General features: G+C 58.8%; 2 protein-coding genes and 1 pseudogene across 2 annotated transcripts; 1 reads left to right on the top strand and 2 right to left on the bottom strand.

Annotated features, from left to right (window-relative positions):
- Positions 1–980: 980 nt before the first annotated feature.
- TRMT61A (tRNA methyltransferase 61A) lies at positions 981–6,989 on the bottom strand. Its single transcript, XM_012471185.2, has 4 exons — positions 6,912–6,989; positions 5,905–6,264; positions 3,459–3,725; positions 981–1,765 (listed from the first exon to the last, which is right to left on the bottom strand). The coding sequence occupies exons 2-4, from the start codon at positions 6,233–6,235 to the stop codon at positions 1,494–1,496; spliced, it is 870 nt and encodes a 289-aa protein (XP_012326608.1). The 5' UTR covers positions 6,236–6,264; positions 6,912–6,989; the 3' UTR covers positions 981–1,493.
- Positions 6,990–12,421: 5,432 nt separating this feature from the next.
- On the top strand, positions 12,422–15,507 carry CKB (creatine kinase B). The gene is made up of 8 exons (XM_021675238.2): positions 12,422–12,454; positions 12,742–12,939; positions 13,062–13,216; positions 13,299–13,431; positions 13,816–13,987; positions 14,597–14,720; positions 14,865–15,054; positions 15,133–15,507. Exons 2-8 carry the CDS (start codon positions 12,747–12,749, stop codon positions 15,309–15,311), a joined length of 1,146 nt encoding a protein of 381 aa, XP_021530913.2. The 5' UTR covers positions 12,422–12,454; positions 12,742–12,746; the 3' UTR covers positions 15,312–15,507.
- Positions 15,508–20,306: 4,799 nt separating this feature from the next.
- Positions 20,307–27,603, bottom strand: LOC135274209 (uncharacterized; annotated as a pseudogene).
- Between the last annotated feature and the right edge of the window lie 315 nt (positions 27,604–27,918).

Raw genomic sequence — 27,918 nt, 5'->3', positions numbered from 1 at the left:
AGGGCTGAGCCACTCTCAGGGACACAGACCTCCCAGACCACATCAGCCACAGCCCACATGCCCTACAGTGTGACACTCCACAGGGACCAGGTGGCCTGGGGTAGGCTCTTCAGGGGAGCATGGGAGAAACCCAGGCAGCCACACTCAATTTCAGCCAGCACTCCTGGACCACCCCAACCCCAGAGACAAGTGGTGGCCACACATTTGCCCCTTTGTCCTGGAGTCTGGAGCGCCCGACATGCCAAACCAGGACAGGGAGGAGCAGGGGCAGGGCAGAGGGCAGGCAGGGCTGGCCTGGAAAGCAGCTGGGGTGGCCTTGGCCGCCAGGGATCACTCAGCACAGAGGGGGCGGCACGTTTATTGCTCATCACTCACACTCGGGGCCAAGCCCCTGCTAGCACAGCACTTGAGGCCAACACCGGGAAACCGAGGCTCCCAACGGCGACTGGTTCCTGGGCAGAAACTCAGGCCCCCCGCGCACCAGAGGCAGCTCCAAGGTCCCATGGCTGATACACGCTCTGTCCTCCCTTGAGGCCATCACACACCAGGGCAGGTGAAGAGAGCCCCCAGCCCCGGCGTCCCACCCTCTGTCCTGCTTTGGGAAACGCCCCCTCAGCTTTAAGAGGTGATCACACAGGCACTGTCCCTGAGAGGTGTCCTGGATACGCCTCCCCCACCCACACCATGATCCCCGTTGGGGGGCCTCCTCCACGCCCTGGCTTCTGTGAGGGGCAGGGGTGCTTGCAGAGTTCACAGGCCGGCACTCACACCCCGGCCCCGACACGGAACTTGCCTGGTCACCCGTGGCAAACAACCCGCTGTGCCAAGCGCAGCATGTGTCAAGGGACTCCGGCTGGATGGGGGCTGCCCCTGCCTCTTGGACATGAGTAGACGGAGGTCTGGGCTGAGCCCAGTGCTGTGACATCAGCCTGGAGGTCAGAGAGCAGGGTCACCTCCCTGGTTCCTGGGCTGGCCTGGTCTAGTGCTGGGGAGAGCCGGGTAGGGATCCTGGGTCAGCTCACCCTGGCTGCCGGCCAAGGCTCGGGACTGGCAGAGCACGAGGTGGTCTCAGGCCCTGCGGGGCAGCCCGGGCTGTGGGGGCCCAGGGGTCAGATGCAGCATGGCCTCAGGGACAATGCTCCTCCTCCACCCACTTCCTGCTTAGGCCTACCTGGAGAGAGGGTCCGACTATCCCCAACCACCCTCTGGCCTCAATACCCAGGAGAGCCTGTGGCAGTGGAGACTTCACACTGGCAACAAACAGTGGCTGGGACAGGCCGCGGGGCTAGACAAGAAAGGCCGAGGCCCAGCCCCGGCTCTGCTCCTCCATCACAGCCGCCCCTCCTGCCCCCAACTCTGGCCACCCAGGAGGCCCTCAAACCCCGCCCCATCATCTGTGTCTAGCAGGCGTCGCCGACCATATAAGGTGCCTCTGGCCTCCCTGCCCAGCCCTTCCGTGCTCTCAGCTCCCTGGTGCCCAGGGTGGCGGCCCCCTAGCCTGGGGTCTTGGTGGCGAAGGTCAGGTAGCCGGTGTGGCCCACGGCCTCCTTCATGGGCGTGCCGCTGCGGAAGGGGCTGGTGTCGGGGCTGGCAGGGCCATCTGTGCCCGAGCCCAGGTCAGGCAGTGGCAGGCTGACAGTGCGCACGTTGTAGACCTGCGGCAGCACCTCCAGGGTGCTCAGCTCCGAGAAGCCGCGCGCTGCCAGCGCCTGGCACGTGCGCTGCACCTGCTCGATGCACGGCGAGAAGGAGCAGAAGCGCCCGCCTGTGGGAAGCAGGACCCCGGGTCAGAGGGCAGGGGGTGGCGGAGCAGGGCGTCTGGCCCTGGCATCCCTGGACTCACACCCTTAGACGGCCAAAACACAGACTACCAGCCCTCCAGAGAGCGGGGACTGCAGGGCAGAGGGGCCCAGCACCATGGTTCACGTCACCCGGCTTGGCTGCGCCAGGTCCTCCCACGTTCCAGGCACTGGGTCAAGCCCATGCTGCCACCGTCTCACTTGGCCCACCACGGGCACTGCCTTCCACGGGGCTGCAGGACGCTGGGCCTGGAGCAGCAATGACAGTACTGCAGTGCGGTGTGGGGTGGGGCGGGGGCTGGGGCTCCAGCAGGCGGGGGCCGCTGCTGTCACAGGAAATTAGAGGCTGCCGCTGCTCCCGGGAACAGGAGGCGCCTACTTGAAGCAGAGCCCGAGTGTGGCAGCCCCTCCCTCCCTCCCTCCTCCCACCAGGGCAGCCACAGGCTTCACTCAGCCTGGCCCCGAGTGAATGAGAGCGCAGCCCCGGGCCCTGACCTGGCAGGGAGGACCTGGGGAAGCCAGGGCCAGGTAGAGGTACGTGGCCCAAGCAAGTGTCCCCAAATGTCCCTGAGGCCTGGTCCCCTCAGCTATACCCTGACACGGGGCTGCCGGGAGGTCCAGGGTTAGAGGAGGCTCCTTCTGCGTGACAGCAGCCTAGGGAGGCACCAGGTCCTGCTGATGTGACGCTGTGCGCTGCACCCTCCCCGCCGGCCCCCCCGAACAAGTCAGGAGCCTCTGGACGCGGAAGGGGCAGTGCAGGAAAGGCGCCGACGAGGGAGGTCGCAGGGAAAGGGACGGCGGGTTCCAGAGGCAGGCACGGGTTCCGGGGGCCACTCCTGAGGAAGGAGTCAGAGGCAAAAAGGGGCCCCAGAGCGGGCTCTCCTGAGTTCAGCCTCCTCAGGACTGCGCCCAGGCTCAGAAGTGTCCCCAGAGCCCGGGAGCCTTCGAGGGTACAGGGGCAAAGGCGGAGGGGAGGAAGCAGGGTGAGGAGATCCCCACAGCTATCCTCAGGCTCCTCAGCAGAGACCAGGACCCAGGAGTCAGGGCTGAGCCGGAGCCAGCAGGGGACCCCCGGCCATAGCCTTGCTCGTCTGAGGTGGGGTGTGGCCCCGCCCCCACCCTCCACCCTCTCACAATGCAACTCTCAGCTGGGAGGAAGGAAGGGGGCCCTGCTGCCTGAGCCGTTCCTTCTCCAGAAAAGGGAAAAACCTGGGCCTCCCAGCCGCCTCCTTGGCTTGGGGCCCAACCTTCCCCAGGGCTGCCCCGCCTCCGAACCCAGCATCTTCCCTATAAGGGGCCAGCTCCCTGGGCTCCAGAGCCTGGGGGAGGAGAGTCGTCGGGAAACAGCAGGGGCAGGAGATTCCAGACACCTCCAGCCGGGCCTGCCCTGCACTTAGGGGGCGCTGCTACCTTCTCCCATCGGGGGGTGTTGGGAGAGGCCAGAGACGATGAGCAGGACCCCGCTGGGGCCCATCCTCCCCAGCTCTGCCCGCCCCGGCCACCCTGAGCCACTCCTCACCTCAGGCCGAAAAGGGGCCCTGGCCTGGCCACCGCCTTGTGTGTCTTAGTTTCTAGACCAAGGAGGGAGCTCCCAGGAGCTCAGCCCTCACCCTTCACGCCCTGCCCCAGGCTGTGCCTCTCCCAGAACCCCTGACGCACCTTCCACCTTGAGGGCATCCCAGGCGTGCCCCACGGCCTCCCAGGGTGACGGGATGTCCAGGAAGACGGCATCAGCCACGTGGCTCACGCCAAAGCCGCTAAGGCACACGTCCTGTGTGCGCACGGTCACCCAGCGGCCCACGCGGTGCTCCTGGAACTCCTCCCGTGCCTTCTCTGCCCGCTGCTGGTGGAACTCCACCGTATGCAAGTGGCCCGTGGGTGCAATGGTGCGGATGATGGCGTGGGACACAGAGCCACTGCCCGTGCCTGTCAGGACAAGATGGGATGGGCAAGGCATCAGGTGGGACTGCTCAGGGCCCACAGACTTCCAGGAAACAACTCCCGCCTCACCCTAGAGACCCGCACAGGGCTCAGGAGGACCCCAGGCTACAGGTGGGCTGTGTGGTCCCGGCTGCCTAGAGCCCTGGCCAGCCCTGCGTTGGGCACACTGTCTAGGGGGTGAGCTGGGGTTGACAGGCTGTGTAGGCTGTGGTGTCTGCTGTGGGCACAGGCCGGGCCAGCGGCAGCCCTGCTCCATCCTGCCTGGCACAGGTACAGGAGCGGAGAGAGTCCACTGGCTGGAGCCTCCCGGGGAGTCTGCAGAGGGAACAGGGACCCATCCCATGGTTCAGCCCTGTCTCCTCCCACGCATGGCCAATCCGCTCCTCAATCCCCGTCACTAGTGGCCCACCCTGCTGGCCCTCGTGCCCTCCTCTCCCCAGAAGTTCTTCGTCCCCTTTGAGTCAACTCACCCCCACCAAGCCAGCCCAAACCTGCCCTCACCACACAGGGGCTGGGGCTCTGCTCTGGCCTGGTTGGACTCAGGATGCAGGGCCCGGCCACCAGCCCCACAGCCCTGGTCCTCCCCAGCACGCATACCCCCAGCTTCCCTCCCGACCGTACCCCTGCTTGACTCCCTGTCCTGTGGCACCGAGCCAGGCCCTGCATCCCTCCTCCCGCTCCACCTTCAGGGGCCATTTACCTGATGGCCCTCCCATCCCCGGGCCCGTCCACTGAGACTCCTGCTAGAGCATCCGCTGCACACCTTCCACCCACCCCTCGAACCCTAACAGTGCTGAGCGTCGCAGTGCTCGGCCAGACCCTTGGAGGGGCCTCCACCCACTCCCTCTATCCTGTCCCGCCTCCTGCCGCCTCCCACATTCTCTCCAGGGGCTGGTCCCTCACCCCACCTGCCCAGCCCCTCCCCTAGGAGCTCCCAGCCTGCTGCCTCTCCCCTCCGCAGAGCTGACCATGCCCCCTTCCCAGGGGTGAGTCTGACTGCTTCCCAGGTCGAGGTGGCCTCCGGGATACAGCCCAGTTCCCCTCCAGCCTCACTCCCAGCCCCTCCGTCTCCCCCACTGAGCCTGACTTGGCTGCACGCTTCAACTGCAGGGCTTTTGCACAGCTCCTCCTTGGTGCAGAGCTGTCCCTTGGCTCTTCGTGGGTCCCTCCTCATCATGTTCAACTCAAATGTCCCCTCCTCAGAGAGGTCTTCCCTGCCTGGCCTAGCTGGAGAGACCCCACTCTGGGTCCCGCTCAGACGCACAGCCCTGTCTCACAAGCTTCACACCCAGGCTGTGTCCCCCTCTCTCCTCGAAGGCAGGAACCCGATCTATCTTGTTCTCGGTTCCTAGGAGGGGATCTGGCATATCCGAGGAGGCCACAGGAGGAGAGTGCTGCTTGATTGCGCTCTCTCTCGAGGGTGGGGCAGGGGCGGAGAGGCCAGCACCTGCCACAGGATGCACAGGGAGCTGATGGTGCTGGCTCTGAGTCTTGCTCTCCACCCAGACACCCCAGGGAGGGACACGGTGACTGCAGCCCTCAGAAAGCCAGCATGACAGTGCTAGGCACTCTTCGTGAACCTGGACCCTAGCCCTCTTGCCCATGAGAAAAATGCCACCAACAACCTAGATGCATCCGGGCCTGGGGCCAATCTTGGCTTCAGTCGTCACACCAGGCGGCCCCAGCACCTGTATGTGTGCAGGGGTTCCCACAGCCCAGGCCCTGGACTCAGATGGTGCTCACATTCATTGGTGGCAGGTGAAGATCTGATCATGGATGAGGATGGGGAAGGCTCCCAACCTGCAACAGCTCCCCGGGGTAGCCCTGGCCTCTCTCCAGAAGGGGCAACTCTCTCTGCTTCACAGCACAGAGGACAAGAGATTGACAGTCAGCACCCAGGACAGTGCCAAGCATCGAGCTGGCCAGGCCCCACCAAGGCAAGCAGGACCCTCACAAGGGCACCACGTCCTCCCCAGCTCCCCTAGTCTATTTGCCACCACCTCTCACTCCAATGACAGCACCAGCCTCCAAAGGGACTTCCCTGAAAGATGTGAAAACAGAAGCTAAGGAGCCACGTCTGTCTGTAGGAAGGGGAGGCTGGAGGCTCTGACCTCCACCTTCATGTCAATTTCTGAGTTAAACTGAGGCAGCCTGAGGAACTCACCAGACTCACAGACCACAGAGCCGGGCCGAAGTTCCAGCATCATGGTGATGAGGGCAATGTCCGTGGAGTAGAGGATCTGCGTGCGATGTGGCAGGTTCAGCGTCCAGAGCTCAGGCGTGGGGTGCAGCACGTACACCCAGCCACCTCGGCCACACGTCACCTTGGAGCCGAAGGGCCGGCCGATAAGGTCAACTGAGTGTCGCAGGACACCATGCCGGGTCTGGGTCTGTGCCCCACGCTGCACACGCACTGCCACCATTGCACCGTGGCCCAGTGACAGGATGGCTGTGTCACCCTCCTTGATCAGCTCCTCGTATGCCACGAAGCTCATGGTGTTAATATCTGGCAAGTGCCAAGGACCTGGAGAGGGGTGTGTGTAGGCATGAGCAAGTTAGGAGGCAGGAGTAGGGCCTGGGGTCTAGGTAGAAGGCTTCAAGGCTGAGATCCCAGCAGCGGGCATGGGCGGGGTGTGGCTAGCTCAGCCTCTGCCACTGCCTGACAGGGAGCCCAACAGCGCTGCACTCTGGTCTGGCCTGTGCAGCCTTTCTTGGTCTAGGACAAGAGACGGACTATGAGCCTAAATCGTAAATGAGAAGACTGGGGCTTGGCAATGGCGGAGGTTGGTCCCAGGGATTCCCAGAGTGAGGACCCGACCCTCCCATCACCCTTCTCCAGGACTTCACGAAAGCGCCTTTGCGAGGTGTCCACTGGCTGGGGAGAGGCAAATGGTCAATGAGGTCACCTCCAAGCCAGGCTTGATTCCTCGCCCCAATCTCCCCCACAACAGGCTCCCGAGTGGGCGGGGGACAGGGCACGCCGGAGGGGTAAGGGCTCCCCAGGAAGGGCCGTCAACGCGAACACCGCCCAGCCGGAGCAGAAGCAGCGAGGGGGCAGGCCGGGCAGGCGGGGGCCGCCCACGCGAGGCTGGAGAAACAGGCCCTGCGTGCCGCGCCTGCCCGGACCACCCTTACCCTCGCCCTGCCATCCTGGGCCCCGCAGAGTCTCACCCGCGACTCTCTCTCCGCCGGGGCTCCACACATGCCTCCGCGACACGCGGCGGCGGCCACACCACTTCAGGCTCCGCGCCCGCTGATGACGTCGCGCCCCGCCCCGCCCCCTCAGCGCACGGGATTCTGGGAGCGCCAGGCTGCCCTTCCCGTCCCTCCCAGAGGACGTTTCCTGGGCGACTTCTGACTTTATGTGAGCTGCTCTGTTTACACTTGCTGGTTGCTGGAAGATCGGAAGACGGGACAAAATCCAGAAGGCGGGCGGGCGGCCAGCGCGGTGACTGTCGCTTATGAGCCCGCGCTTTGGGAGGCTGAGGCAGGAGGTTCTCCTGTCAGGAGTTCGAGACCAGCCCGGGAAACGTAGTGAGACCCCCACCATCTGTAGAAATAGTAACGAACAAACAAAAGGGCACCCTGCCCTCCGGCCGCGGGTGGCCGTCACACCCAGCCACATTCGAAGGGGGTCAGGAGCCAAGGCGCGGCTGTCACTGCTGTCCCGGACCCCTTTGACAGGCCCTGGGAGCTCATCAGAGGGCTGGCCCGTGGTCCTCTATGAGGACACTTTGCCACATTTTGTCATTGCAAACTGCTCTGGGAACACCCCTGACTGGGCCCCAAGATGAGTTCCAGAAAAGAAATTGCAGGTCAAGGGGCCATCCCAAAAGGCTTGGGCTAGGGTCAGCCAGAGGCGCAGAGATAGGGGCCTGGAAGAGTCTGCAGAAGTGGCCTTCCGCCCAGGCCCTGCCTCCACCAAAGGGGGCACGTTCTGAGTGCAGAGCTGCTTCTAGGAGGGAGACGGGGTCCCGCGTCCCCTTCTGGGAACCAAGGCTCAGTGAGAGCTGGATGACTTGGGCCCACTCTTGGGTCTGGTGAGGAGCCGAGCAGGAGACGGAGGAGGAGCTGCTGGAGGACAGGCAGAAAGGAGAAGCGAGAGTGCTGTTCTGTTTCCACAGCGCTCTTCTCAGCTGGCTCCTCTGTGGAGTGTGTGTGCAGGAGAGCAGGGCAGGGGATGTGCATTTTCCTCCTCCAGCCCTTAGCTCTCAGGGCCAGGTCTTGGAGAGGAACAGAGACCCCCCTCCCCACCCACCCAGCCTAGGGTTTAGCCTGCAACTGAACCCAAGCCAGTTAGCAATGACCTTAGGCCACCCTCCCCAGGCACTCTGCCACTCCAGCCTGGTAAAATGAGGTAGCCATGCTCCTTCAGAGCCAGCTCTGCTCTGGGACCTTGGCAGCCTGTGGGCACTCTCTACTCTCTCACCTCTGAGGCAGGCCAGGCCAGGGCGTCTGTGGCCCTTGCCATGGGCTTCTCAGGGTCCATCATAGAAACCCAGGGTCCAGCCTCAGCCCCTCCGTGTCCCTGCCCTAGCTGGGCCTGGAGCTGAGAGCCCCCAGGAGTAAGATGGTGAGAGGCCTTCCATAGCCTCCCACTCTCTGTGGGCTCCTGTCCCTATGGGACCACCACGCTGGCCACCAGCTGCCTCTACATCTGCCTCATGGCCTCCCTGCCTTCTGCTCTCAATGTCGAGACAACCCAGTCCCATCCATGGCTACCCAACCTCTGTTCCAGCAGATGCTTCGCTCCCTTGATGATGTGCCTGCCTGAGTTACCCCTAATTGCTCCCCTGGGGGATTCTGACTTTCCATTTCTCTTGGGCTTCTCTTCCCCAGCCTCTCAGCTGTGGTGTAGAGTTAAGTCGGCTGTCTGTATGGGCCTGAGTTAGGATCTGGTGACTCGGCGGTGGTTTCCCTTGGTTCCAACTTCCCACTTGCTTCTCTGTCCATTACTGGCTGGCCACCTCCTCCAGTGCCCCCTCCTCCAGGCAGCCTTCTCAGCCCTGCCCATCTGCTCCATCTGAGCCTACCCCAGTCCCCAGCCTGAGTCCTCAAGCAGAACTAACGCCCCTGCCTCAGCTGATGATTCCCTGCACAGTGTGTACTGGGGCCCCCCACAAGGCCTGATGCCGTATATGCCCAGCTGCGTCATCTCACTGAATTCTCCCCTGGATCCTATGAGGGAGGGAATAGTTTATTGATGGAGAAACAGAAACTCAGAGAGGTTAAGTAACTTGCCTAAGGTCACAGCCAGTGAGGTCAAAGTGGGATTAGGATTTGAAGCCAGTAAACTCAGCACTGAGGAGGCTGAGAAGGGAAGACTGCTTGAGGCCAGGAGTTGGCGTTCCCCCTGGGCAACATAGCAAGACCCCATCTCTTAATTCATTAAGAATTAGCCGGGCGCGGTGGCTCACACCTGTAATCCCAGCACTTTGGGAGGCCGAGGCGGGTGGATCGCGAGGTCAAGAGATCAAGACCATCCTGGTCAACATGGTGAAACCCCGTCTCTACTAAAAATACAAAAAATTAGCCAGGCATGGTGGCGTGTGCCTGTAATCCCAGCTACTCAGGAGGCTGAGGCAGGAGAATTGCCTGAACCCAGGAGGTGGAGGTTGTGGTGAGCCGAGATCGCGCCATTGCACTCCAGCCTGGGTAACAAGAGCGAAACTCCGTCTCAAAAAAAAAAAAAAAAAAAAGAATTAAAGCCAGTAAACTGGCTTCAGAGAACCAATGGCCGATCTGAAGAAGTGGGAACAGGAAGGAAGGATGCCCACGGGGGAGGCTGCTCTGTCCACGCCCCTGGCAGCGACCATGTCACTGGAGTCCCTCCCTCTCTGACCGGCTCAGTCTCCTGCCCCACTGTGCTCTGTGACCCCATCAGCCCCTGTCCCTCTCCTGACCTCAGCCCACTTCCTCTTCGGGCTCTGCAGAACTCAGGGGCAGGGCACTTGGAGGAGGCGATGCTGCCTCTGCTGTGCTCTGGGAGCAGACTCCACGGATGGCCCCCGAGCCACGTCATGTTCTGTGAAGAAAAGGCCTGGGCCTCCTCTGAAGCCCCCTCTAGGCCCAGTGGTTCATGTGTAACCAGGTGTGATTTCTGAGGAACCTGGGCCAAACACTGGCCTGGTAACATCACCAGCCTTCAGCTCCTTGGGCCCTCGGGAAAGCAGGGGTCTGCAGACAGGGCAGGTGAGCTGGGGGGAGGCCGGCACCTTCCAGACCCTCCTCTTGTGCCCCTGCCTGGGGGGGCCTCACCCTGACACTTGGGTCTCACCTGCTGCTGCTGCCCTGTCACTCTGCAAGGGTGGAGGGATTGCTGGGCCTATGACTGGACACTTCTGTCACCCAACTTATGATCTGTGTGCACACTGAGACCAGCTGGGCAACACAGCGAGACCCCTGTCTCAATATAATAAAAACAAAAATAAAACGATCTTCTGTCTGCACACTGGGGACAAAAACACCCACCTCAGAAGGCTGAGGGTCACCAGCCGCCCCAGGCCGGACCCACCCCGGTGCCTGGCTCACTGCTTGCCATAGGCAGTCCTGCTCTCCAGACCTCACCTCTGCAGTTCTGACCTTGCCTGTGGAGGGAAGGGGAAAGAGGGTCCTTTCCCATGGGGGCCTGGGGAAGCAGGTTAGGCTCTCGGCCAGGAGGGTGAGAGAAGGGAGGCGTGGCCTGAGAAGCTGCAGATGCTGAAGACAGAGGAAGTCCTGAGTGTCCCCTCAAGTCCCTCCCTCCCCCAAGTCAGCCTCCAGGGGCTGCAGCTATCCCTTCTAGAAACAGAAACTTAAGCCCTTCAGGCTTTGTGGGGTCGGGGGTGGGCAGCTGCAGAAATGTCTAAAACTGGGGAAAGAGGCTGCAGGGGGCACAGAGAGCAGGAATTCCAGGCTTAAGGGACACCTGCTGTCTGGCCAGCTCAGAGGGGCCGTTTGCCTTTTTACAGGGGTTGGTTTTATTAGTCTAAAAAAGGCTGACTTGGAACAGGACAAAGCACGCCAAGCAGGGAGGAGGCACGTGTTTCCTCGGCAGTGACCATGGGGATGAGGCAGGGCCCCACGCTGATGCTCACACAGGCAGAGGCGGACAGGCTCTGGTGCCTTCTCCTTAGAGGCACCTATTCAGGGTCTCTTATGCCTGGAACTGTTGTGCCCTGTGTCCCCCCAACCCTAGCAGCACTGATCTCCTAATGTCATCTGGTTTGCTGGGCTGCTGGCTCATGGCCAGTCTTCCTCCAGCAGTAGGCACTGGGCACCTTGCTGCCTGCTGTATCCCCAGCGGCTGGCACTGGGCAGGTGCTCACTGTGCCACTGCTGGAGGAGTTTTTGTCAAATATACCCACAGATAAGGGTTCCCCCCTTCCTGGCTTTAGTCACAGAGCAACATATGAGGGTCCTTGATAGATATTAACCCCACATGCTCCACTTCCCCCTCTTAACAGCTGCATAATACTCCACAGCAGGCAGATGCCTTCCCACCCTTGGCCAGGCCCGCCTGATGGGCATCGGTGGGTATCCAGAGGTGTTTGTTTTTCCCTTCACACATCTCCTGGTCCATTAGTGGAGAGTGCTGAGACATCCCTCCTAAGGGCTGCATTCCTAGAAGTGGGATTGCTGGGTCACAGAGTTCGAACATTTTTAATGTTAATAGATTCTGCCAAAGTACCTTGCAAAAAGCATGCAGCAATTCAAGTTGCAGGCAGCATGTGGACGCCTGTCTCCCTGCATTCCAGCTCATAGCCAGCACTGGCTGGGGTCGATCTGGGAGTGTTGAGGGTAGAGACAGGTGGAGTCACTGTTTAATTTGCATGATTCTGGTTATTCGTGCGATGAGTTTTTTTAAATCGTACCTACGCTTATTGTTTATTAGCATTTCCTCCCATCCTTGCCTGAAGTCTCTAGAGACTGCCTTTGGGGGTCGGGTGAACTTGTCCCCTGCGAAGAGGGCCCAGGGTTGGGGTCTGGAAACTCCGAGGCTGCACTTGCCGGCGGTCTCTTAAGGCCACAGTGTCCCAGTGGTTTCTGCCCCGCATCCCCCGGAGCCTCAGGACTTGTCCAAGGTCAAGGCACCGCGGTGCCCCCGGGCTGGGCCGCAGCCAGACTGCGCCTCCTGCGTGCTTTCGCTTTGCACCAAGATCGCCCAGGAGATGTCCGCGGGCACCTTGAGGAAGGTCGGCGGCTCCGGGCCAGCTCGAACAGGCCGGGCGTGGGGTGCGGTCAGTACCTGCCGCGGAAGCGCTGAACGCTTCCGCCCGGCCCCTCGCCGCCGCCGCCGCGGGGGCTGGCTGGACGAGGCGGGCAGGCGCGAGGATGCGGACGAATCCGAGCGTCCTCGAGTGCCCGGAGGCTCTTCGGCCTCAGTTTCCCGCTCGGAGGCAGGGCGCGCGAGGGGATACAGACTGCTAAGGACTTGAGGTTTCGGCCTCGATGTCTTGGGCCGGCGCTGGGCAGGCTGCGCGGGGTCCCGGCGAGGGGACGGCTCGGGTGGGCGGCCGGGGGGTGTTGGGGGCTGCGGGCGGCGGACAAAGCGGCGGCACCACCCCGCGGCGCGGGCCAATGGAATGAATGGGCTATAAATAGCCGCCAATGGGCGGCCCGCGTTGCGCCCCTTAAGAGCCGCGGGAGCGCGTAGCGGCCGCTGTTCGCCTGCGCCGCGCCCGGAGCTGCCGACCGACGGAGCGACCCCGCCCCCGCCCCCGCACGGACGCCCGGTGAGTGGGTCCGAGGGCCGGGGGCGTCCGTGCCGGGGCGAGGGGCTGCGTGCAAAGGGGGCGCGGGAGCTGCGGCGTCACGCGCTCGGGGCGCGCCGCCTGGAGTGCGCGCCGGAACGGCCGGGGGTCCCCGGCAACGGTGGCGCTCCCCGCGCACGCTGTGGACCCCGCTAACCTTGGCCGCGTCCCGGGGGCGCGGGGAGGCCCGGCGGCGGGGCCTTGAGTGGTTCGCGGGAGCCCGGGAAGCCCGGCGCGCCCGTCCCCGCTGACCCCGCGTCTCCCCGCAGCCGCCATGCCGTTCTCCAATAGCCACAACACGCTGAAGCTGCGCTTCCCGGCCGAGGACGAGTTCCCCGACCTGAGCAGCCACAACAACCACATGGCCAAGGTGCTGACCCCCGAGCTGTACGCGGAGCTGCGCGCCAAGAGCACGCCGAGTGGCTTCACGCTGGACGACGTCATCCAGACAGGCGTGGACAACCCGGGTACGCGCCCCCTCGGGGCCGGGGTCCCGGCACCCCCTCCCCGCGCGCAGCCGCAGGGTCCTCAGCAGGGCGCTCGGGCCGGCAGTGACGTCACTGTCCCCGTCCCGCGCCCCCTCCCCCAGGCCACCCATACATCATGACCGTGGGCTGCGTGGCGGGCGACGAGGAGTCCTACGAAGTGTTCAAGGATCTCTTCGACCCGATCATCGAGGACCGGCATGGCGGCTACAAGCCCAGCGATGAGCACAAGACCGACCTCAACCCTGACAACCTGCAGGTGCGGAGCGGCCGGCGGGCGCGCGGGCGGGGCGAGCCGTGTTTCCGGGGTCTCCCGGCGCTCACTCCCATCTGGCCCCCAGGGCGGCGACGACCTGGACCCCAACTACGTGCTGAGCTCGCGGGTGCGCACGGGCCGCAGCATCCGCGGCTTCTGCCTCCCCCCGCACTGCAGCCGCGGGGAGCGCCGCGCCATCGAGAAGCTCGCGGTGGAAGGTAGGGGCCGGGCGGGCCGAGGGTCGGCGGCGGCCGCGTCCCCGTCCCGGCGCGGTCCCCGCCCGCTTGTTTACCAGCCGCCCGGGAGCGGTCGCCGCCGCCGCGCTCTTATCTTGCGCGCGCCTGGGTTCAGTTTCCCGGAGGGACCGAGGGGCCGGCGGCCCGGCGGCCCAGACCCGCGTCCACAGCGGCCTGGGGCCCGGGGAGGGCGCGTCCTGGCGCGGGGTCACCGCCTGCGACCGTCGCCCGGCCCGTGAGGATTGGAGGCGCGCAAACCCGGGCGGGTGGGGGGGGGGCCTCTGACGTCCCCTGGGGCGGGCGGGTCCGCGATGAGGGTTGTGGGGCGGGCGCGGTAGCCGAGCGTCCTGAGCGCGCCCCCCGCAGCCCTGTCCAGCCTGGACGGCGACCTGGCTGGCCGATACTACGCGCTCAAGAGCATGACGGAGGCGGAGCAGCAGCAGCTCATCGACGACCACTTCCTCTTTGACAAGCCCGTGTCGCCCCTGCTGCTGGCCTCGGGCATGGCCCGCGACTGGCCGGACGCCCGCGGCATCTGGTGCGTATCCCTTTGCGCCCTCCTGCGGCGTCCTCCCTCCTTGCCGCCTCCCCTTTCCCTCTGGCCCCGCTCGCTCGCAGCGAGGAGGAGGGAGGGGCCGCGCTCCGAGTCTGGGTTCGTTGCCGCCCCGCCCTCCGCATAGGTGACCTTGGCCGCAGGTGCGTTAAGGGACTGGGCCAGTGGGGACTCCTCCCTCCATGCGAGGCAGGGGCGGGGCTCGCTGGCGCCTGTCCCCCAAGCCCCTCGGGAGCTGGAGCTCCTTGTTTTCTCTTCCTTCTTTCTCCTCTGCTGCTGGGATTTTACCAGGGGCTGGTGACGCAGAAGCTTCTCCAGGGGCAGGGCTCCTACCCGCACTGTGGGGGGTGGGCAGGGTTGTCCTGGCGGTCCCCGCCCCGCTCCATCTCAGAGCACAGCACATGATGGTAGCGGGAGTTCTCCTGCTCTCTGAGGCTTTCCGTTCCCCGCCTGCCCCGTGTTGGTGGAGTCTTGGCAACAGCCCCTACTCCTGGGCACGGCTGAGAGCAGCACCTCGGGGACTTGGGAAGTTCCTGTGGTCTGGACGGCCTGGGGCTTTTTTCTGGATATGCCCTGAGATCAGCCCTCCCGCAGGCACAATGACAATAAGACCTTCCTGGTGTGGGTCAACGAGGAGGACCACCTTCGGGTCATCTCCATGCAGAAGGGGGGCAATATGAAGGAAGTGTTCACCCGCTTCTGCACCGGCCTCACCCAGGTGCCAGGGATGGGGCAGGTCCAGATCCCAGGGCTCAGGCAGGGATGTGGGTACCCCATCACTCCCCCTGGGGGATTTCCGGGACTTGGGGCCTGTGGTGGTCTCAGGCAGGCCTTCCCACTCACACCCTCTTCTGGTCTGCAGATTGAAACTCTTTTCAAGTCTAAGAACTATGAGTTCATGTGGAACCCTCACCTGGGCTACATCCTCACCTGCCCATCCAACTTGGGCACAGGGCTGCGGGCAGGTGTGCATATTAAGCTGCCCCACCTGGGCAAGCACGAGAAATTCTCGGAGGTGCTTAAGCGGCTGCGACTTCAGAAGCGAGGCACAGGTGAGCAGGGCAGGTGCTGTAGGCTTCCTGCTGGCCCTCGGCAGCTCTGTTTCCTCCCCTGACCTGCTGTCTCCCCAGGCGGTGTGGACACAGCTGCGGTGGGCGGGGTCTTCGACGTCTCCAACGCTGACCGCCTGGGCTTCTCGGAGGTGGAGCTGGTGCAGATGGTGGTGGACGGAGTGAAGCTGCTCATTGAGATGGAGCAGCGGCTGGAACAGGGCCAGGCCATCGATGACCTCATGCCTGCCCAGAAGTGAAGCCCGGCCCACACCCGACACCAGCCCTGCTGCTTCCTAACTTATTGCCTGGGCAGTGCCCACCATGCACCCCTGATGTTCGCCACCTGGCGAGCCCTTAGCCTTGCTGTAGAGACTTTGTCACCCTTGGTAGAGTTTATTTTTTTGATGGCTAAGATACTGCTGATGCTGAAATAAACTAAGGTTTTGGCCTGCCTACGCGTCTGAGTGGTGCCTCTCCTTTCCTAGGGGGCAGCAGCCAGGCCCCAGAAGTGAGTTCTGGGCCTGCTGTGGGCCTCGCCTTCTGTGAGATGGGACAGTAGCCAGCAGATGGCCACTGTGTTCTGCCTGCCCCACCTAGTCCGTGGGTCCCTTCCCTCCTGTCTACCAGGAACATTGAGGGCAGTGAGGGGGGAGCTCCAGGACTGAGCATCTGAGGGCATTCAGGCCTGGGTGTGGAGCCTGGCATGTTCCCCAGGCCTTATAAAAACCACCCCATTCCTTGGCTCATGGCCCCCATCCTGCAGGGTGGCGGGGAGGTAGGGATAGTAGGGGTGAGGGGTTGAGCCCAGAAACTTGAGAGCTTTCCGATTCCTGCAACCGGGTTCCTCCTCCAGTCTTCCAAGCAGCAGCAGCATCAGATCCAGGCATCCCCTGCCTCCCTCCTATCTCCCCAACACATACTCTAGCTTCTCCTCCCTGCTTCCTTCCCTCCCAGCCTCCGCCTTCAGGCTGAAGAGCTCCCCAGCCCCACTGGCCCTTGGGCTTAGCCCTCAAGACCCACTAGCAGCCCTGGGGAGCCATTGGTTCCCCCTTCACTGCCAGCCTCCTCTTCAGGGGCCTCTGGGTGTCCAGCCCCTTGGTCTCAAGGTGGGACCACAAGGTAGGGACCCTGGGGCAGAAGGGGGTTGGGCTGTCTAGAGCTTGGTCTCCCTGGTCCCTGATGCAATTCCCTCCCACTACAGTTGTCAGTTGCCGCCATCCCTGCCCAGTCTCTGGCTCAAGAGTTCCTACCATGGTTGGACACCCCGAGGGGCTCCGCCAGCTCAGGGAATGGAGGCAGATGGGTGAGCCAGCCAGGAGCTAGGAATCCTGCTTCCCATCTTCCAGCTCCTAAGCTCCAAGGATGCAGCCTGTGCTGCCACCTGCTGGCCAGGGCCGCCTCCGCCCCACCCCTGGGGATCAGGGTCTGGGGCAGGCCTCATTCCGTATCTCTATGCCCACCGCATCCACTACAAGTGTGGATCACTGGGCTCTCACCTCCTTGGGACAAGAGGGGCTTGTCAACCTAGACACTGGGGCTCAGGAGCAGCGGTGGGGTGCATCCTCGAATCTGCCACAATGGCTGTCTAAGGTGTCTAGAGGGCCCTCCAGGCTGGGGAGGCTCTGAGGCATTAGCAAGAGAGCAGCTGGGCTGGGCACCTGGGGGGCCCTGAGAGCAGGGTTGACTTGGAGTGTAGGCTAGGCACACAGGGGGCAGGTCCTCTCATGCAGAAGGCTGGGGGCACTTCTGCATCCATCTTTTGGGCCCTGGACTGGGCCCTCCCTGGCTGACCAGGGGCCAGTTTCTGGCTAGCCTTTAGCTAGGAAGGCCCGGGCCAGGCCAGGCCGGGGCCGTACAGTCTGGAGTCTCGGGAGAAGGGCTGGGATGAGAAGCCCAAGGTGAGCACAGGAAGTAAGCCCCTCCGGAAAGGGGAGGCTGAGGGCAGTGAGGAAGGGACACAGACCCAGTGGGGGCCCGGCCACTGAAGCCCTCCTGTCTTGCTGTGTCACCAGCTGAGGCTTCCTGTGAGCAGCTTGGTGTGCGGCACCATCAGAATGTGGCATGAGCCAGGCCAGGGACGTGGCACCCCTCAGTGAGGCAGGGGACCAGCCTCAGGGGACCCTGTCAGTGCTGCCGTCCCTCCTGCTCAACAGCTGCTCCAGTTGCAGGCCCTCCTGCTGGCTCAGTCCCCCTCACCGTGGCGTGGGCAGAGCCAGCCCTCCAGCCCGACCATCGCTGGGGTGGTGTGGCCCCAACTCCAAGGTGAACACAGGCTTGAGGGCATGGCTGCGCAGGCCCGTCACTTGTGTTCCAATGTTCCCCTTTTCCCCTGCAGACTCCAGAGTGGGGCACTCCTAGAACCACCAGTGGGCAAACAAATGGAACTGCTAATCACCCCATGCAGGCCTAACACACTGCCCTGACAGGCCGAGGGCTGGGCCTGGCTCGGGACAACTTCCTTCTGAAGCAGTAAACTCTGAAGGTAGGTGGTGCCTTGGCTGGCCTGTGGCGCCCACAGGGCCTGGACCCCCAACTCTCCTGACTTGACTTTGTCAGCACTCTGTTCCCTGTGCCTCCCATAGCTTACCCTGCTGCATTAATTCTTTTGGGGACCAGGCAGGGCTTAATATACACTCCCCTCAGTAGGTGAGCGGCGGTTCTGCCTGCTGGGGCCACTAGTTCCATGGAACCTCCAACCACAGTCTAGACAGCCTTCCTCTTCCTCCGACTCTGGAGACTTGAACAGGCAAGTTTCATTCTCCTTGAAAGCACTGTGAAACATGGGCAGCAGAGGACAGTATCTAGGGGTGGCAGGGTTGCTGGAAGACGTCCTGGGCGTTGGAAACATCTCCCTGCAGGGCAGTCTGGCTACACCAAGCCCTACCTCAGCTTTCCTCCTGTCACTCAGGGACTTCCCAGCTAGGGAATGAGTCTACGGCGGGTTTCCACAGTGGCGCTCCAGACACCTCTGGTGGGGGCCATCCAAGCAGCAGCCCTGGCGTCCACCTGCTGCATGCCAGTAGTCCTCGCTTCCCCAACTTGTGACAATCAAAAATGTCTAGACATTGACAAATTTCCCTTGGGGGGCAAAACAGCCCGCTTCTTCGAGTCCCGTTGCCCTACAGAAATAACAGATACAATTACTGAAAACGGAAACCATAAGGGAGATTTGCTGACACTGAAGAGGCGGCTGCAGCCCCACCCCTCCTCCGGGGTCCTGTGCAGACAGGGACGACACTGAGGAATCTAGCGAGGTGGTGACATGCTGAGAACAGCTCGAGTGCAGAAGCAGGTTATAAAACAGCTTGTGCTCTGAGATCCCACACAGAGTATGTATGGAAAAACCCCAAAGAACAGTAGTCACTGTGGGTGGTGGGTAACAGGTGATTTCCTTCTTTATACTTTATTCTCCAAATTTTCTACAGGGCACATGTATTACTTATATAAGCCAAATTAATTTTTTAATGGTGTTTTGTTAAAAATGCGGTCATGTGTTCCAGTCTGTGGAAACCCACTGAAGCTGCAGCAGGACTTTACCACTACCACAGCCTGAGGCCCTCCACAGATGGGGAAACTGAGGCTCAGAGAGGCAGAAGGACCGGCCACCTAGCTCCAACTCCTGGGCTCTTTTCACTGCTCTTTTAAGAACATTCTAGCCTCCCACAGTTGGGACCTGCTTGTCTAAGCAGTGGCTTAAAACGCTGCACGTGCCCAGCAGGCTTCTGGATTTCTATTTCGAGCCGGCCGGGCACTTCCTGAAGCCTCCTAGAGCACCCTTGGGGGTTGCACACTGGACTCACGTGGATGTGAAGTTAATCTCCTTTTCCACAGGTAAAAAGAAAATAATTTGATTGGCAAGTCTTCTGGCTGTGAGGTTTCCACTGAGCACATGACAGCATTTCAGCTTAGAAAAGTGAGGCTTTTTTGGTACTGCTGAGAAGGCTGAGGCTTTTTTGAGATGGAGTTGTGCTCTTCTTACCCAGGCTGGAGTGCAACGGTGCGATTTCGGCTCACTGCAACCTCTACCTCCTGGGTTCAAGCGACTCTCCTGCCTCAGCCTCCCAAGTGGCTGAGATTACAGGCATGAGCCACCATGCCTGGCTAATTTTGTATTTTTAATAGAGACAGGGTTTCTCCATGTTGGTCAGGCTGGTCTCAAACTCCTGACCTCAGGTGATCCAACCGCCATGGCCTCCCAAGTGCTGGGATTACGGGCATGAGCCACTGCACCTGGCCAGGCTGAGGCTTTTTACATGTGGACTTCTCAGTCTAGCTAGAGGCTTTCTGCACTCACAGTGACTAGACTTTTTTTTTTTTTTTTTTGAGGCAGGGTTTCACTCTGTCACCCAGGCTGGAGTGCAGTTGCACAATCATGGCTTGTTGCAGCCTTGACCTCTCTGGGCTCAGGTGATCCTTTCACCTCAGCCTCCCAAGTAGCTGTGACTACAGGCATGTTCCACCACACCTGGCTACTTTTTGTATATTTACTAGAGACAGGGTATTACCATGTTGACCAAGCTGGTCTTGAACTTCTGACCTCAGGTGATCCACCCGCCTCGGCCTCCCAAAGTGCTGGGATTACAGGTGTGAGCCACTGTGCCTGCTCCCAGAACTGCTGCTGTGCTTTTGAGGGACTCCTATGCTGCGGCCCCCATCCAAGTTGCAGCAGCAGCATCTACCTGGGAGACAAAATGCTGTGGCAGAGGGGCCGGAAGTCTGGCCTGACCCTCCTCACTCTCACTTCAGATCAGAAAGGAGCATGATGCTTACTTCCCTCTGTTCTCCTGGCCTTGACACAGGATAACATGACTTGACTTTGTCAGCAAAGTTCTAGTGTTTTGGTTAAATTAATAAAATATATACAGGTGGAGTATCCCAAATCCAAACACCTGAAATCTAAAATACTCCAAAATCTGAACCTGAGTGCTGACGTAATGCTAAAAGGAAATGCTCACTGGCACATTTCAGAGTTTAGATTTTCAAATTTGGGATGCTTAACCAGTATGTATAATGCAAATATTCCAAAATCAGAAAAAACCCTAAACCCAAAACACCTGTGGGTGGTCCCAAGCATTTCAGATAAGGTGTTTCTGAACCAGGAAATGAAAACCAGCAAAATGTGCCCTTTGTACTTAGTGACGTCAGTACAAGAGGACACACAGCGTCACCATTCTGGGGAGCAGGAACTCCCCGCAACGGTGGCAGGCTGAGGGGATGTCTGAGCAGCCGTGGGACAAGCTTGTTGGAGTCCTCTAGAGCCCACAGAAAGCGGGTAGCAGAGGAGTGGCCAGTGGATTAGGGCGAGAGCACGAGAACCACACGGCTCAAAGCAGCCGAGCTGTGTGCTGAAGAGCAGCGGAGGCCAGCCTGTAGCGGGGAGTGACTGGCAGGCAGAACGCCCGAGTGCACAGGTGCGTTTGGGGAGGGGTGGAGTGGAGGGTGGGAGTGGTGGCGGGTTGGAAATGCTCTGAGGTACCCTCCACCCAGGGACTTCTGGTGCCACATTAATGAACATGACTACATATGCTCCTACTTCCCAGCTGACTTCCATGCAAAACATAACTGCTTTGAGAATGTGCTCATGCCCACCCACGCCTGCTGGCAGCTCGCTCCTGAGAGGAGGGCGAGGCGAGTTAGTGCAGGCCTTGCTCTGGAAGGCGCCAGCCCAGGCGGAGCTCAGGCCAGGCTCTCTGGGGTCGCCAGGCTCTGGCTGTCTGGTGCAGCACACTCTGTCAAAGCCTGCTAGGTCACTCCCTGATGAAGTACTGCGGAATGAAGGCCCCTTCACAGAAGTGCAGTGTCTCAGAGTCTGAGACATAACATATTGGGCTGGTGACAAGAAAGAGCCTGCCCAGGAGTTGGCGGCCCAGTCGCTGCCCCCGCGCCTGAGTCGGAGATGAGCCAGGCCCCTGGCGCCTGCCTTTGCACGTGCCACTCCCCTCTCCCCCACTGAACAGACTCCCTGCACCCAGGCCCGGCTCCCTTTGGCCAGCGTCCTGGGCCTTCCTCATGCAGCATCAGCCCATCCTGGTATTGCACCAGTACCCCTCGCCTCCCTGTGTGATGAGCTGCTTGAGGCCAGGTGTTATCTTGTTTATTTTTATATCTCCAGGGCTCAGCACAGAGGAGCTTCTCCTACCTTAACCCTCAAAATATGCCTACAATGAATGAACACATGAAGAAATGAATGACAAGAAGTCTTCTTGTCTTATTCCAGAATACCTGAAAAGAACTGGGACAACTTAACCTGGAGAAACAAGAATTTAGGGAGGGGGTCGGGCACGATGGCTTATACCTGTAATCCCAGCACTTTGGAAGGCTGAGGAGGGTGGATCACCTGACATCAGGAGTTCGAGACCAGCCTGGCCAACATGGTGAAACCTGGTCTCTACTAATAATAAAAAATTAGCCAGGCATGGTGGCAGATGCCTGTAATCTCACATACTTGGGAGGCTGAGGCAGGAGAATCGCTTGAACCAGAGAGGTGGAGGTGAGCCGAGATCATGCCATTGCACTCTCTACTCCAGCCTGGGCAAGAGTGAGAATCCATCTGAAAATAATAATAATAATAATAGTAATTCAGGGAGGGAACACATTTTTAATCTTCAAATACTTGAGTCTTTTTTTTTTTGAGACGGAGTCTCTTTGTTGCCCAAGCTGGAGTGCAACGGTGTGGTTTCCGCTCACTGTAACCTCTGCCTCTTGGGTTCAAGTGATTGTCCCGCCTCAGTCTCCCGAGTAGCTGGGACCACAGGCATGTGCCCCTACGCCTGGTTAATTTTTATATTTTAAGTAGAGATGGGGTTTCACCATGTTGGCCAGGCTGGTCTCAAACTCCTGACCTCGTGATCTGCCCACCTTGGCCTCCCAAAATGCTGGGATTACAGGTGTGAGCCACCGTGCCTGGCCTTGTTTTTGTTTTTGAGACAGAGTCTTGTTCTGTCGCCCAGGCTGGAGTGCAGTGGCATGGTCTCAGCTCACTGCAACCTCCACCTCCCGGATTCAAGCAATTCTCCGGCCTCAGCCTCTTGAACAGCTGGGATTACAGGTGCCTGCCATTATGCCTGGATAATTTTTTTTTTTTTTTTTTTTTTTTTTAGCAGAGATGGGGTTTCACCAGGTTGGCCAGGCTGGCCTGAAACTCCTGACCTCAAGTGATCCTCCTGCCTCATCTTCTCACAGTGCTGGGGTTACAGGTATGAGCTGCCGCGCCTGGCCGTTGAGTCTTGGAGACTGCCAGGGTGGCGAGGAGGCCCATGCACACGCGGAGCAGCAGAGGCAGCTGAACTCCCCGCACTGGTCCTGAGGGTGGGCTGTGAGCGCTCCGGTACTGCAGGTGCCCGCAGACACAGGAGACGCACAGGATGAGCCACTGGAGACTTCCCTCCTGCTTGTGAGATGGGTTCTAGAATGCTGTTTTAAAATAACTCTTAGAGGTGGGTTAAGTGGGTGGAATGTAGATAGAGCAGGAAATTGCAGAAGGCACTGGCTGGGGGAAAGAACCCCCTCAGTGATGAAGATGAGTTTTTTCTCTGCTCAGTGACTGCATCCCCCGCCTCCTGCTCCAGTGGAGCCCCCCCCCCCCCACCGTTTATCAACCCACTTGGTCAGAAGACATTTAATCACAGCCAGAAACCAGGTATGAACGAATACCCAGGGAGCTGGAAACGCAAATAAGAACCTCAGAACTTAGAAGTAATCAGCCCCATCACACTAACAACAACAACAACAACAAACCAAAATAAATCAACAAAGCTTACTGAATCAAAGTTGATGGCAACAAACGATGCCTGAAGTGGCCCCCAGGTTCCCCTGGCTCCACCCTCAGGTCCAGCTTTCCTTCTTCTGAGAGAGACCCGTGAAGCCTCCTTACTGACCTGGACTCCGCTGGGAGGGTCTCACCTTGGTCTGGTGCTATGTGACTGCTGATGCCCACATGACCGCTCCCCCTCCTCACTAAACCCCAGCTCACATGCTGTCATCAAGCAGCAGGCTGCTGTTCTTTCCCAGGGTTGAAAGCCAAACAGTGCCTAGGCTGTGTGACTCTCTTGTGCAGATGCAGATTAGGGGGGTAAGTCAAAGAGTTTAACTCCCAGTTCCACACTCGATGGTAAACGCCATCTCCACACGGGGCCATCTATTTCATTTCCATAGCACCCAGCATCACGAAGTGCATGGTATGCGCCTGACCCAAGCTGAATGACACACATTACCTGTGTAAGCATTTCAGTGAAGGGAAAAGCTCACTGGGTACCAGTCCCATCCCTTCCGTCCTCTGGGCCTCAGTCTCCTCTGCCAAACAGGCAAGACTCAAAGGGCTCCTGAAACCATACAGGCCAGGCTACAAACCAAAACATGACCCGAGTGGCTGCCTATCTCATCCGTGGGCCATCTGGGGCAGGGGCAGCTTGGGGGACCTCAGTGACATGTTTTACTGCAAGCCACTAAAAATGTCTTGCACCTTCTATGTATTTCCTCCTTGCTTCCAATCATTGAAAACAAAACAAAACAAAAGAAACACTTGTTTTGCACTGACAGTGCCTTTGCCGGTTACTATTCTAGGTACTTGGAATAGAGGAAAAGAAAAAGGATGAAGATGTCTGCCCCATGGGGTTCACATTCTAGTAAGTGTGGGGAGAGCACACACAAAGAGCAGCACAGTTGTGTGACATGCTGATGCTGGTGTAACAGGGGCAGATGGCGAAGGGGCAGAGTTGGGCACAGGTGCTTTCTGGTGTCACAGCCAGGGCAGGCCTCTTGGAGAAGGAGGGAGGGAGAGAGCCTTCGGTTGGTCTGAGTTCTTACCCCAGGCTCAATGCTTTTACCGGTTCTCTAGGGCAAAAGCTCTAGGCCAGGGAGGTAGCAGTACAGACCTGTAAACTCCTAACAGAAGGACCAGAATCCAGACCTCTCCATCTTAGAAATGGGAAAAATTTCCTTACCAAGTCTCTACTCGACAGGCAGTGTTCTCTCCTGAGGGCCAGGGAGCACGCTGTTGAAGGACTTTACTGCACTGGCTAAGCCAGGAGAGGGAGGAAGAGAAGAGGGTTAGTGTGTTTGATTTTTTTTTTTTTTTTTTGAGACAGGGACTGGTTCTGCCACCCAGGTTTGAGTGCAGTGGTGTAATCTTGGCTCACTGCAACCTCCAACTCCTAGGTTCAAGCTATTCTCGTGCCTCAGGCTCCTGAGTAGCTGGGACTCCAGGTGCAAGCCACCACGCCCAGCTCACTTTTGTATTTTTAGTAGAGATGGGGTTTTGCCATGTTGGCCAGGCTGGTCTAACTCCTGACCTCAAGTGATCCACCCACCTTAGCCTCCCAAAGTGCTGGGATTTATAGGCGTGAGCCACTGTGCCCGGCCTTCACTGGAACTTTCCAAGGAATCATTCAAAAATAGTTGTTGGGGCTGAGTGAGGTGGTTCATGCCTGTAATCTCAGCACTTTGGGAGGCTGAGGTAGGAGGATTACTTGAGCCCAGGAATTCAAACCAGCTTAGGCAACAGAACAAGACCCTGTTTGTACGAAAAATAAAATTAGCTGGGCAAAGTGGCACATGCCTGTGGGTCCCAGCTACTCAGGAGGTTGAGGTGGGAGGATCGCTTGAGCCCAGGAGGTCGAGGCTGCACCGAGCTGTGATTGCACAACCGTACTTCAGTCTGGGCGACAGAGCGAAACCCTGTCTCAGAGGCAAAAGAAAACAAAACAAACCCAAGACAAACAAAACAAACATAGCTTTGAACTGTCTTCTTTCTCCTCTAGTGGCAAGGACACTGAGTTCCTTCCACTCATGGGGGAGTCATGCCTGAACTTCCCATGCACTGTCAGAACACCTCTAAGGCACCATCTTCACTTCACTCTCTTGAAGAGCAACAAACTCTCCCCATCTAAAGGGTTCCTGAGCTGTGTGGCATCCCAGGAATGGCATACTAGGAAACAAACAAAAAACCCACAACAGAAATGTAAGGTTTGAACTCTTGAGCAAAAGCTTTCTCATTCTGATGCCCCTCTGAGATGGACTGGAAGGGACAGTGTGTGGGAAACACCCCGCACTGACCTTGCTCCTGCTTGCTGCCACACCCAGGGAAGGCACAACTGCTCTGCAGACCTGAAAGTGGGCGCAAAGGTCGGTTACTGGGCAGGGGCTGCCTGGCACGGCTTCCACAGTAACCATAATTTATTCACATGCACATGTATGGAGGTTTTTCTTCTAAATATCATTATTGTCTAGGCTTTTGGAGAAACCTATGCTGTGAAAATGATCACAGTCATGCTCCTAAAAGCCAGTCATGTTTCTGTAACAGTTTTCTGCATGGGCCTTCACTGTCAGAAATGCAAAGGTGGCCTGAGAGCTGGGGACTCACTCACTTGTAGGAATGTGGTTTTGGTTCCTCTAATGTGGCTGATATAGAAGAGAGGGAAGTCACGCTCACTGAAAAGAAACGCTGCCATCAGGATAGGACAACGCTCTGCTTGGCGGGTAAATAAAAACAGCAGCACAGCCCCAGTAGCTGCCCCACCTCACTTCTGAGACACTTCCGGGTAGTCGATGAGGAAAAAATGTAGTTTGTTTTTCTTTTCTTTTTTTTTTTTTGAGACGGAGTCTCGCTCTGTCACCCAGGCTGGAGTGCAATGGTGCAATCTCGGCTCACTGCAACCTCTTGCTCCCAGGTTCAAGCAATTCTCCTGCCTCAGCCTCCCAAGTAGCTGGGATTACAGGCGCACACCACCATGCCTGACTAACTTTTTATTATTAGTAGAGACCGGGTTTCACCATGTTGGTCAGGCTGGTCTTGAACTCCTGACCTCGTGATCCACCCGCCTTGGCCTCCCAAGTGCTGGGATTATAGGCGTGAGAAACCACCCCCAGGCCATGATTTTCAGATTGTAGAATACTCCTTTTCTTTTTTTCGCGACGGAGTCTCACTCTATAGCCAGGCTGGAGTGCAGTGGCACAATCTCACCTCACTGCAATCTCTGCCTTCCGGGTTCAAGTGATTCTCCTGCCTCAGCCTCCCGAGTAACTGGGATTATTATAGGCATACTCCACCACACCTGGCTAATTTTTGTATTTTTAGTAGAGACAGTGTTTGACCATGTTGGCCAGGATGGTCTCAAACTCCTGACCTCATGATCCACCCACCTCGGCTTCACAAAGTGCTGGGACAGGCGTGAGCCACCACGCCGGCCAGAATATCCCTTTTCAAAACTCATCATATGCAGAATAAAAATGTCACATTATGAGAATGGAGAATCTATAGAAAGGGCCTGGAACCTTAGTAATGGATGAGTATTCACATTTTAACCTTGATAAAGGGAATACTACCCATGATGCCATTAAAATCAAGCCAAGATCAATTAGTAACATAGCCTTATAAACATTACCTACTTGGATAACTTTCTGTGAAGGCTAGTCTCTGAGACACACATTCCTTATTTGATAAAGCAACACATTAAAATGCAGCCACTACTTATGACACATGCGCACCTCATGACAATACGAGCATAAAGAGTGGCCACTGCATCAGGGCATGTGGGAAACTAATTTCTCTTAAAGGAATTTAACTTCTAGCGCTCAATTTGTCCTTGAGAATGCAAAAATGGAAAACAATTCAAAATGAGTCCCAGGTACACAGATAAGGAAGAGGAAGTCTGCTGTGCCCCAACCTCTGCTTGGCAGGGGTCTGCTCTACCTCTGCAGAAATTGTGCACAGGAACCTGCTATAATGAGTTTCTGGGGTAGGAATCTTAGGGAAGCCAGTTTCATAGTCGTGAATTTCGTAGAACAGCTCAGAAACATCTACCCAGAGGAAGAAGTAATTTATGGCAAAACATCCTTGGCTTTCTGCTCCGCAGAAGGGACAGTGACAAACAAAGACAGCAAAGAGGGAGAGATGTCTGTGGGAAGATCTCCTCAAAGAGGATCATGTGTGCAGACAGACATCCCATTTCTCTTGTCCCGGTTGGCTTTGCAATGCTTTAATGGGATATAAAAAACCAGCCTGCACCAGACAGAAAAGCTGGGAAAGTCCTCACTGATGTCTGTGGCTGGGCACACCGGGCTCTGCTGGAGGACTCCACTCTGGAAGGCACTGGACAGAGAGAGGGGAAGGGGACTTAGTTGCTAAAAATCAAGTTGCGAGGTTCCCGCAAGGTGAGCCTTAGGTGGCCCTCCCTTCTTGCTGCTGCCTTGCCAGCTTCACCTCTTCTCCTGGGACCTCTGCCTGCACTGTGTCCAAGGCTCAGTCCTGCTTTCTCCTCTGTCTCACAGCTTTGAACAGGAGCCTTCCACCCGCTGAGGGCTTCCTAGTGTCTCCCCCAGACCCGACCCCTCCCAACCCTTCACGTGTTTATCCAACTGCCCACTGGACGTCACCAGTCAGTGTCTAAAGGCACTTCAAACTCAACACGTCCCAGCTTGCTCTCCTCGTCTACTTCTCCTGTCCTCAAATACCTCTCCAGCCAGCTTCTGCGTCTCAACTAACAGCAATTCCGGCCTTTCTGCTGTTCAGACAAAAAACCATGAAGTTGTCCTTGGCTCTACTCACCCCATATCCGACTCCAAGGCAAATGCAGTTGCCTGTTATTTCAAAACATCCAAAACCAAACCACCATCTGTGCCAGGCCCATCCTCAGCCAAGGCTGCACTACCTCTTGCCTGTATTACTGCTGAGCGCCTCCAAGCGGCTTGTCTGGATTCTCCTTGCCCCATTTCGATGAGTTCCAAACACAGCTGCCCGGGTGATCCTCTGAAAGTCCAAGGCCACACAGCTCTTGTTGCGCCTCAGCAGCTCTCATGTAGGAGAAGCATTTCCACACTCTGCTCCAGGCACACTGTACACTCAGGCCTCAGGCCCAAGCAGTGCTC

Source organism: Aotus nancymaae, unplaced genomic scaffold, assembly GCF_030222135.1.
Source record: "Aotus nancymaae isolate 86718 unplaced genomic scaffold, 86718_ANA_hifiasm-v0.15.2.pri h1tg000011l, whole genome shotgun sequence".
NCBI lineage: Eukaryota > Metazoa > Chordata > Mammalia > Primates > Aotidae > Aotus > Aotus nancymaae.
The sequence above is the reverse complement of the archived record's forward strand: the minus strand, read 5'-3'. Positions and strand labels throughout refer to the sequence as shown.

Coding starts and splice junctions, on each gene's coding strand:
- TRMT61A (XM_012471185.2), bottom strand. CDS start 6,235: ATGAGCTTCGTGGCATACGAGGAGCTGATCAAGGAGGGTGACACAGCC. Junction 3,726..5,904: donor CTCTGTGGTCTGTGAGTCTG/GTGAGTTCCTCA, acceptor TTGTCCTGACAG/GCACGGGCAGTGGCTCTGTG. Junction 1,766..3,458: donor GGATGCCCTCAAGGTGGAAG/GTGCGTCAGGGG, acceptor TGCTTCCCACAG/GCGGGCGCTTCTGCTCCTTC.
- CKB (XM_021675238.2), top strand. CDS start 12,747: ATGCCGTTCTCCAATAGCCACAACACGCTGAAGCTGCGCTTCCCGGCC. Junction 13,217..13,298: donor TCAACCCTGACAACCTGCAG/GTGCGGAGCGGC, acceptor TCTGGCCCCCAG/GGCGGCGACGACCTGGACCC. Junction 14,721..14,864: donor TCTGCACCGGCCTCACCCAG/GTGCCAGGGATG, acceptor TCTGGTCTGCAG/ATTGAAACTCTTTTCAAGTC.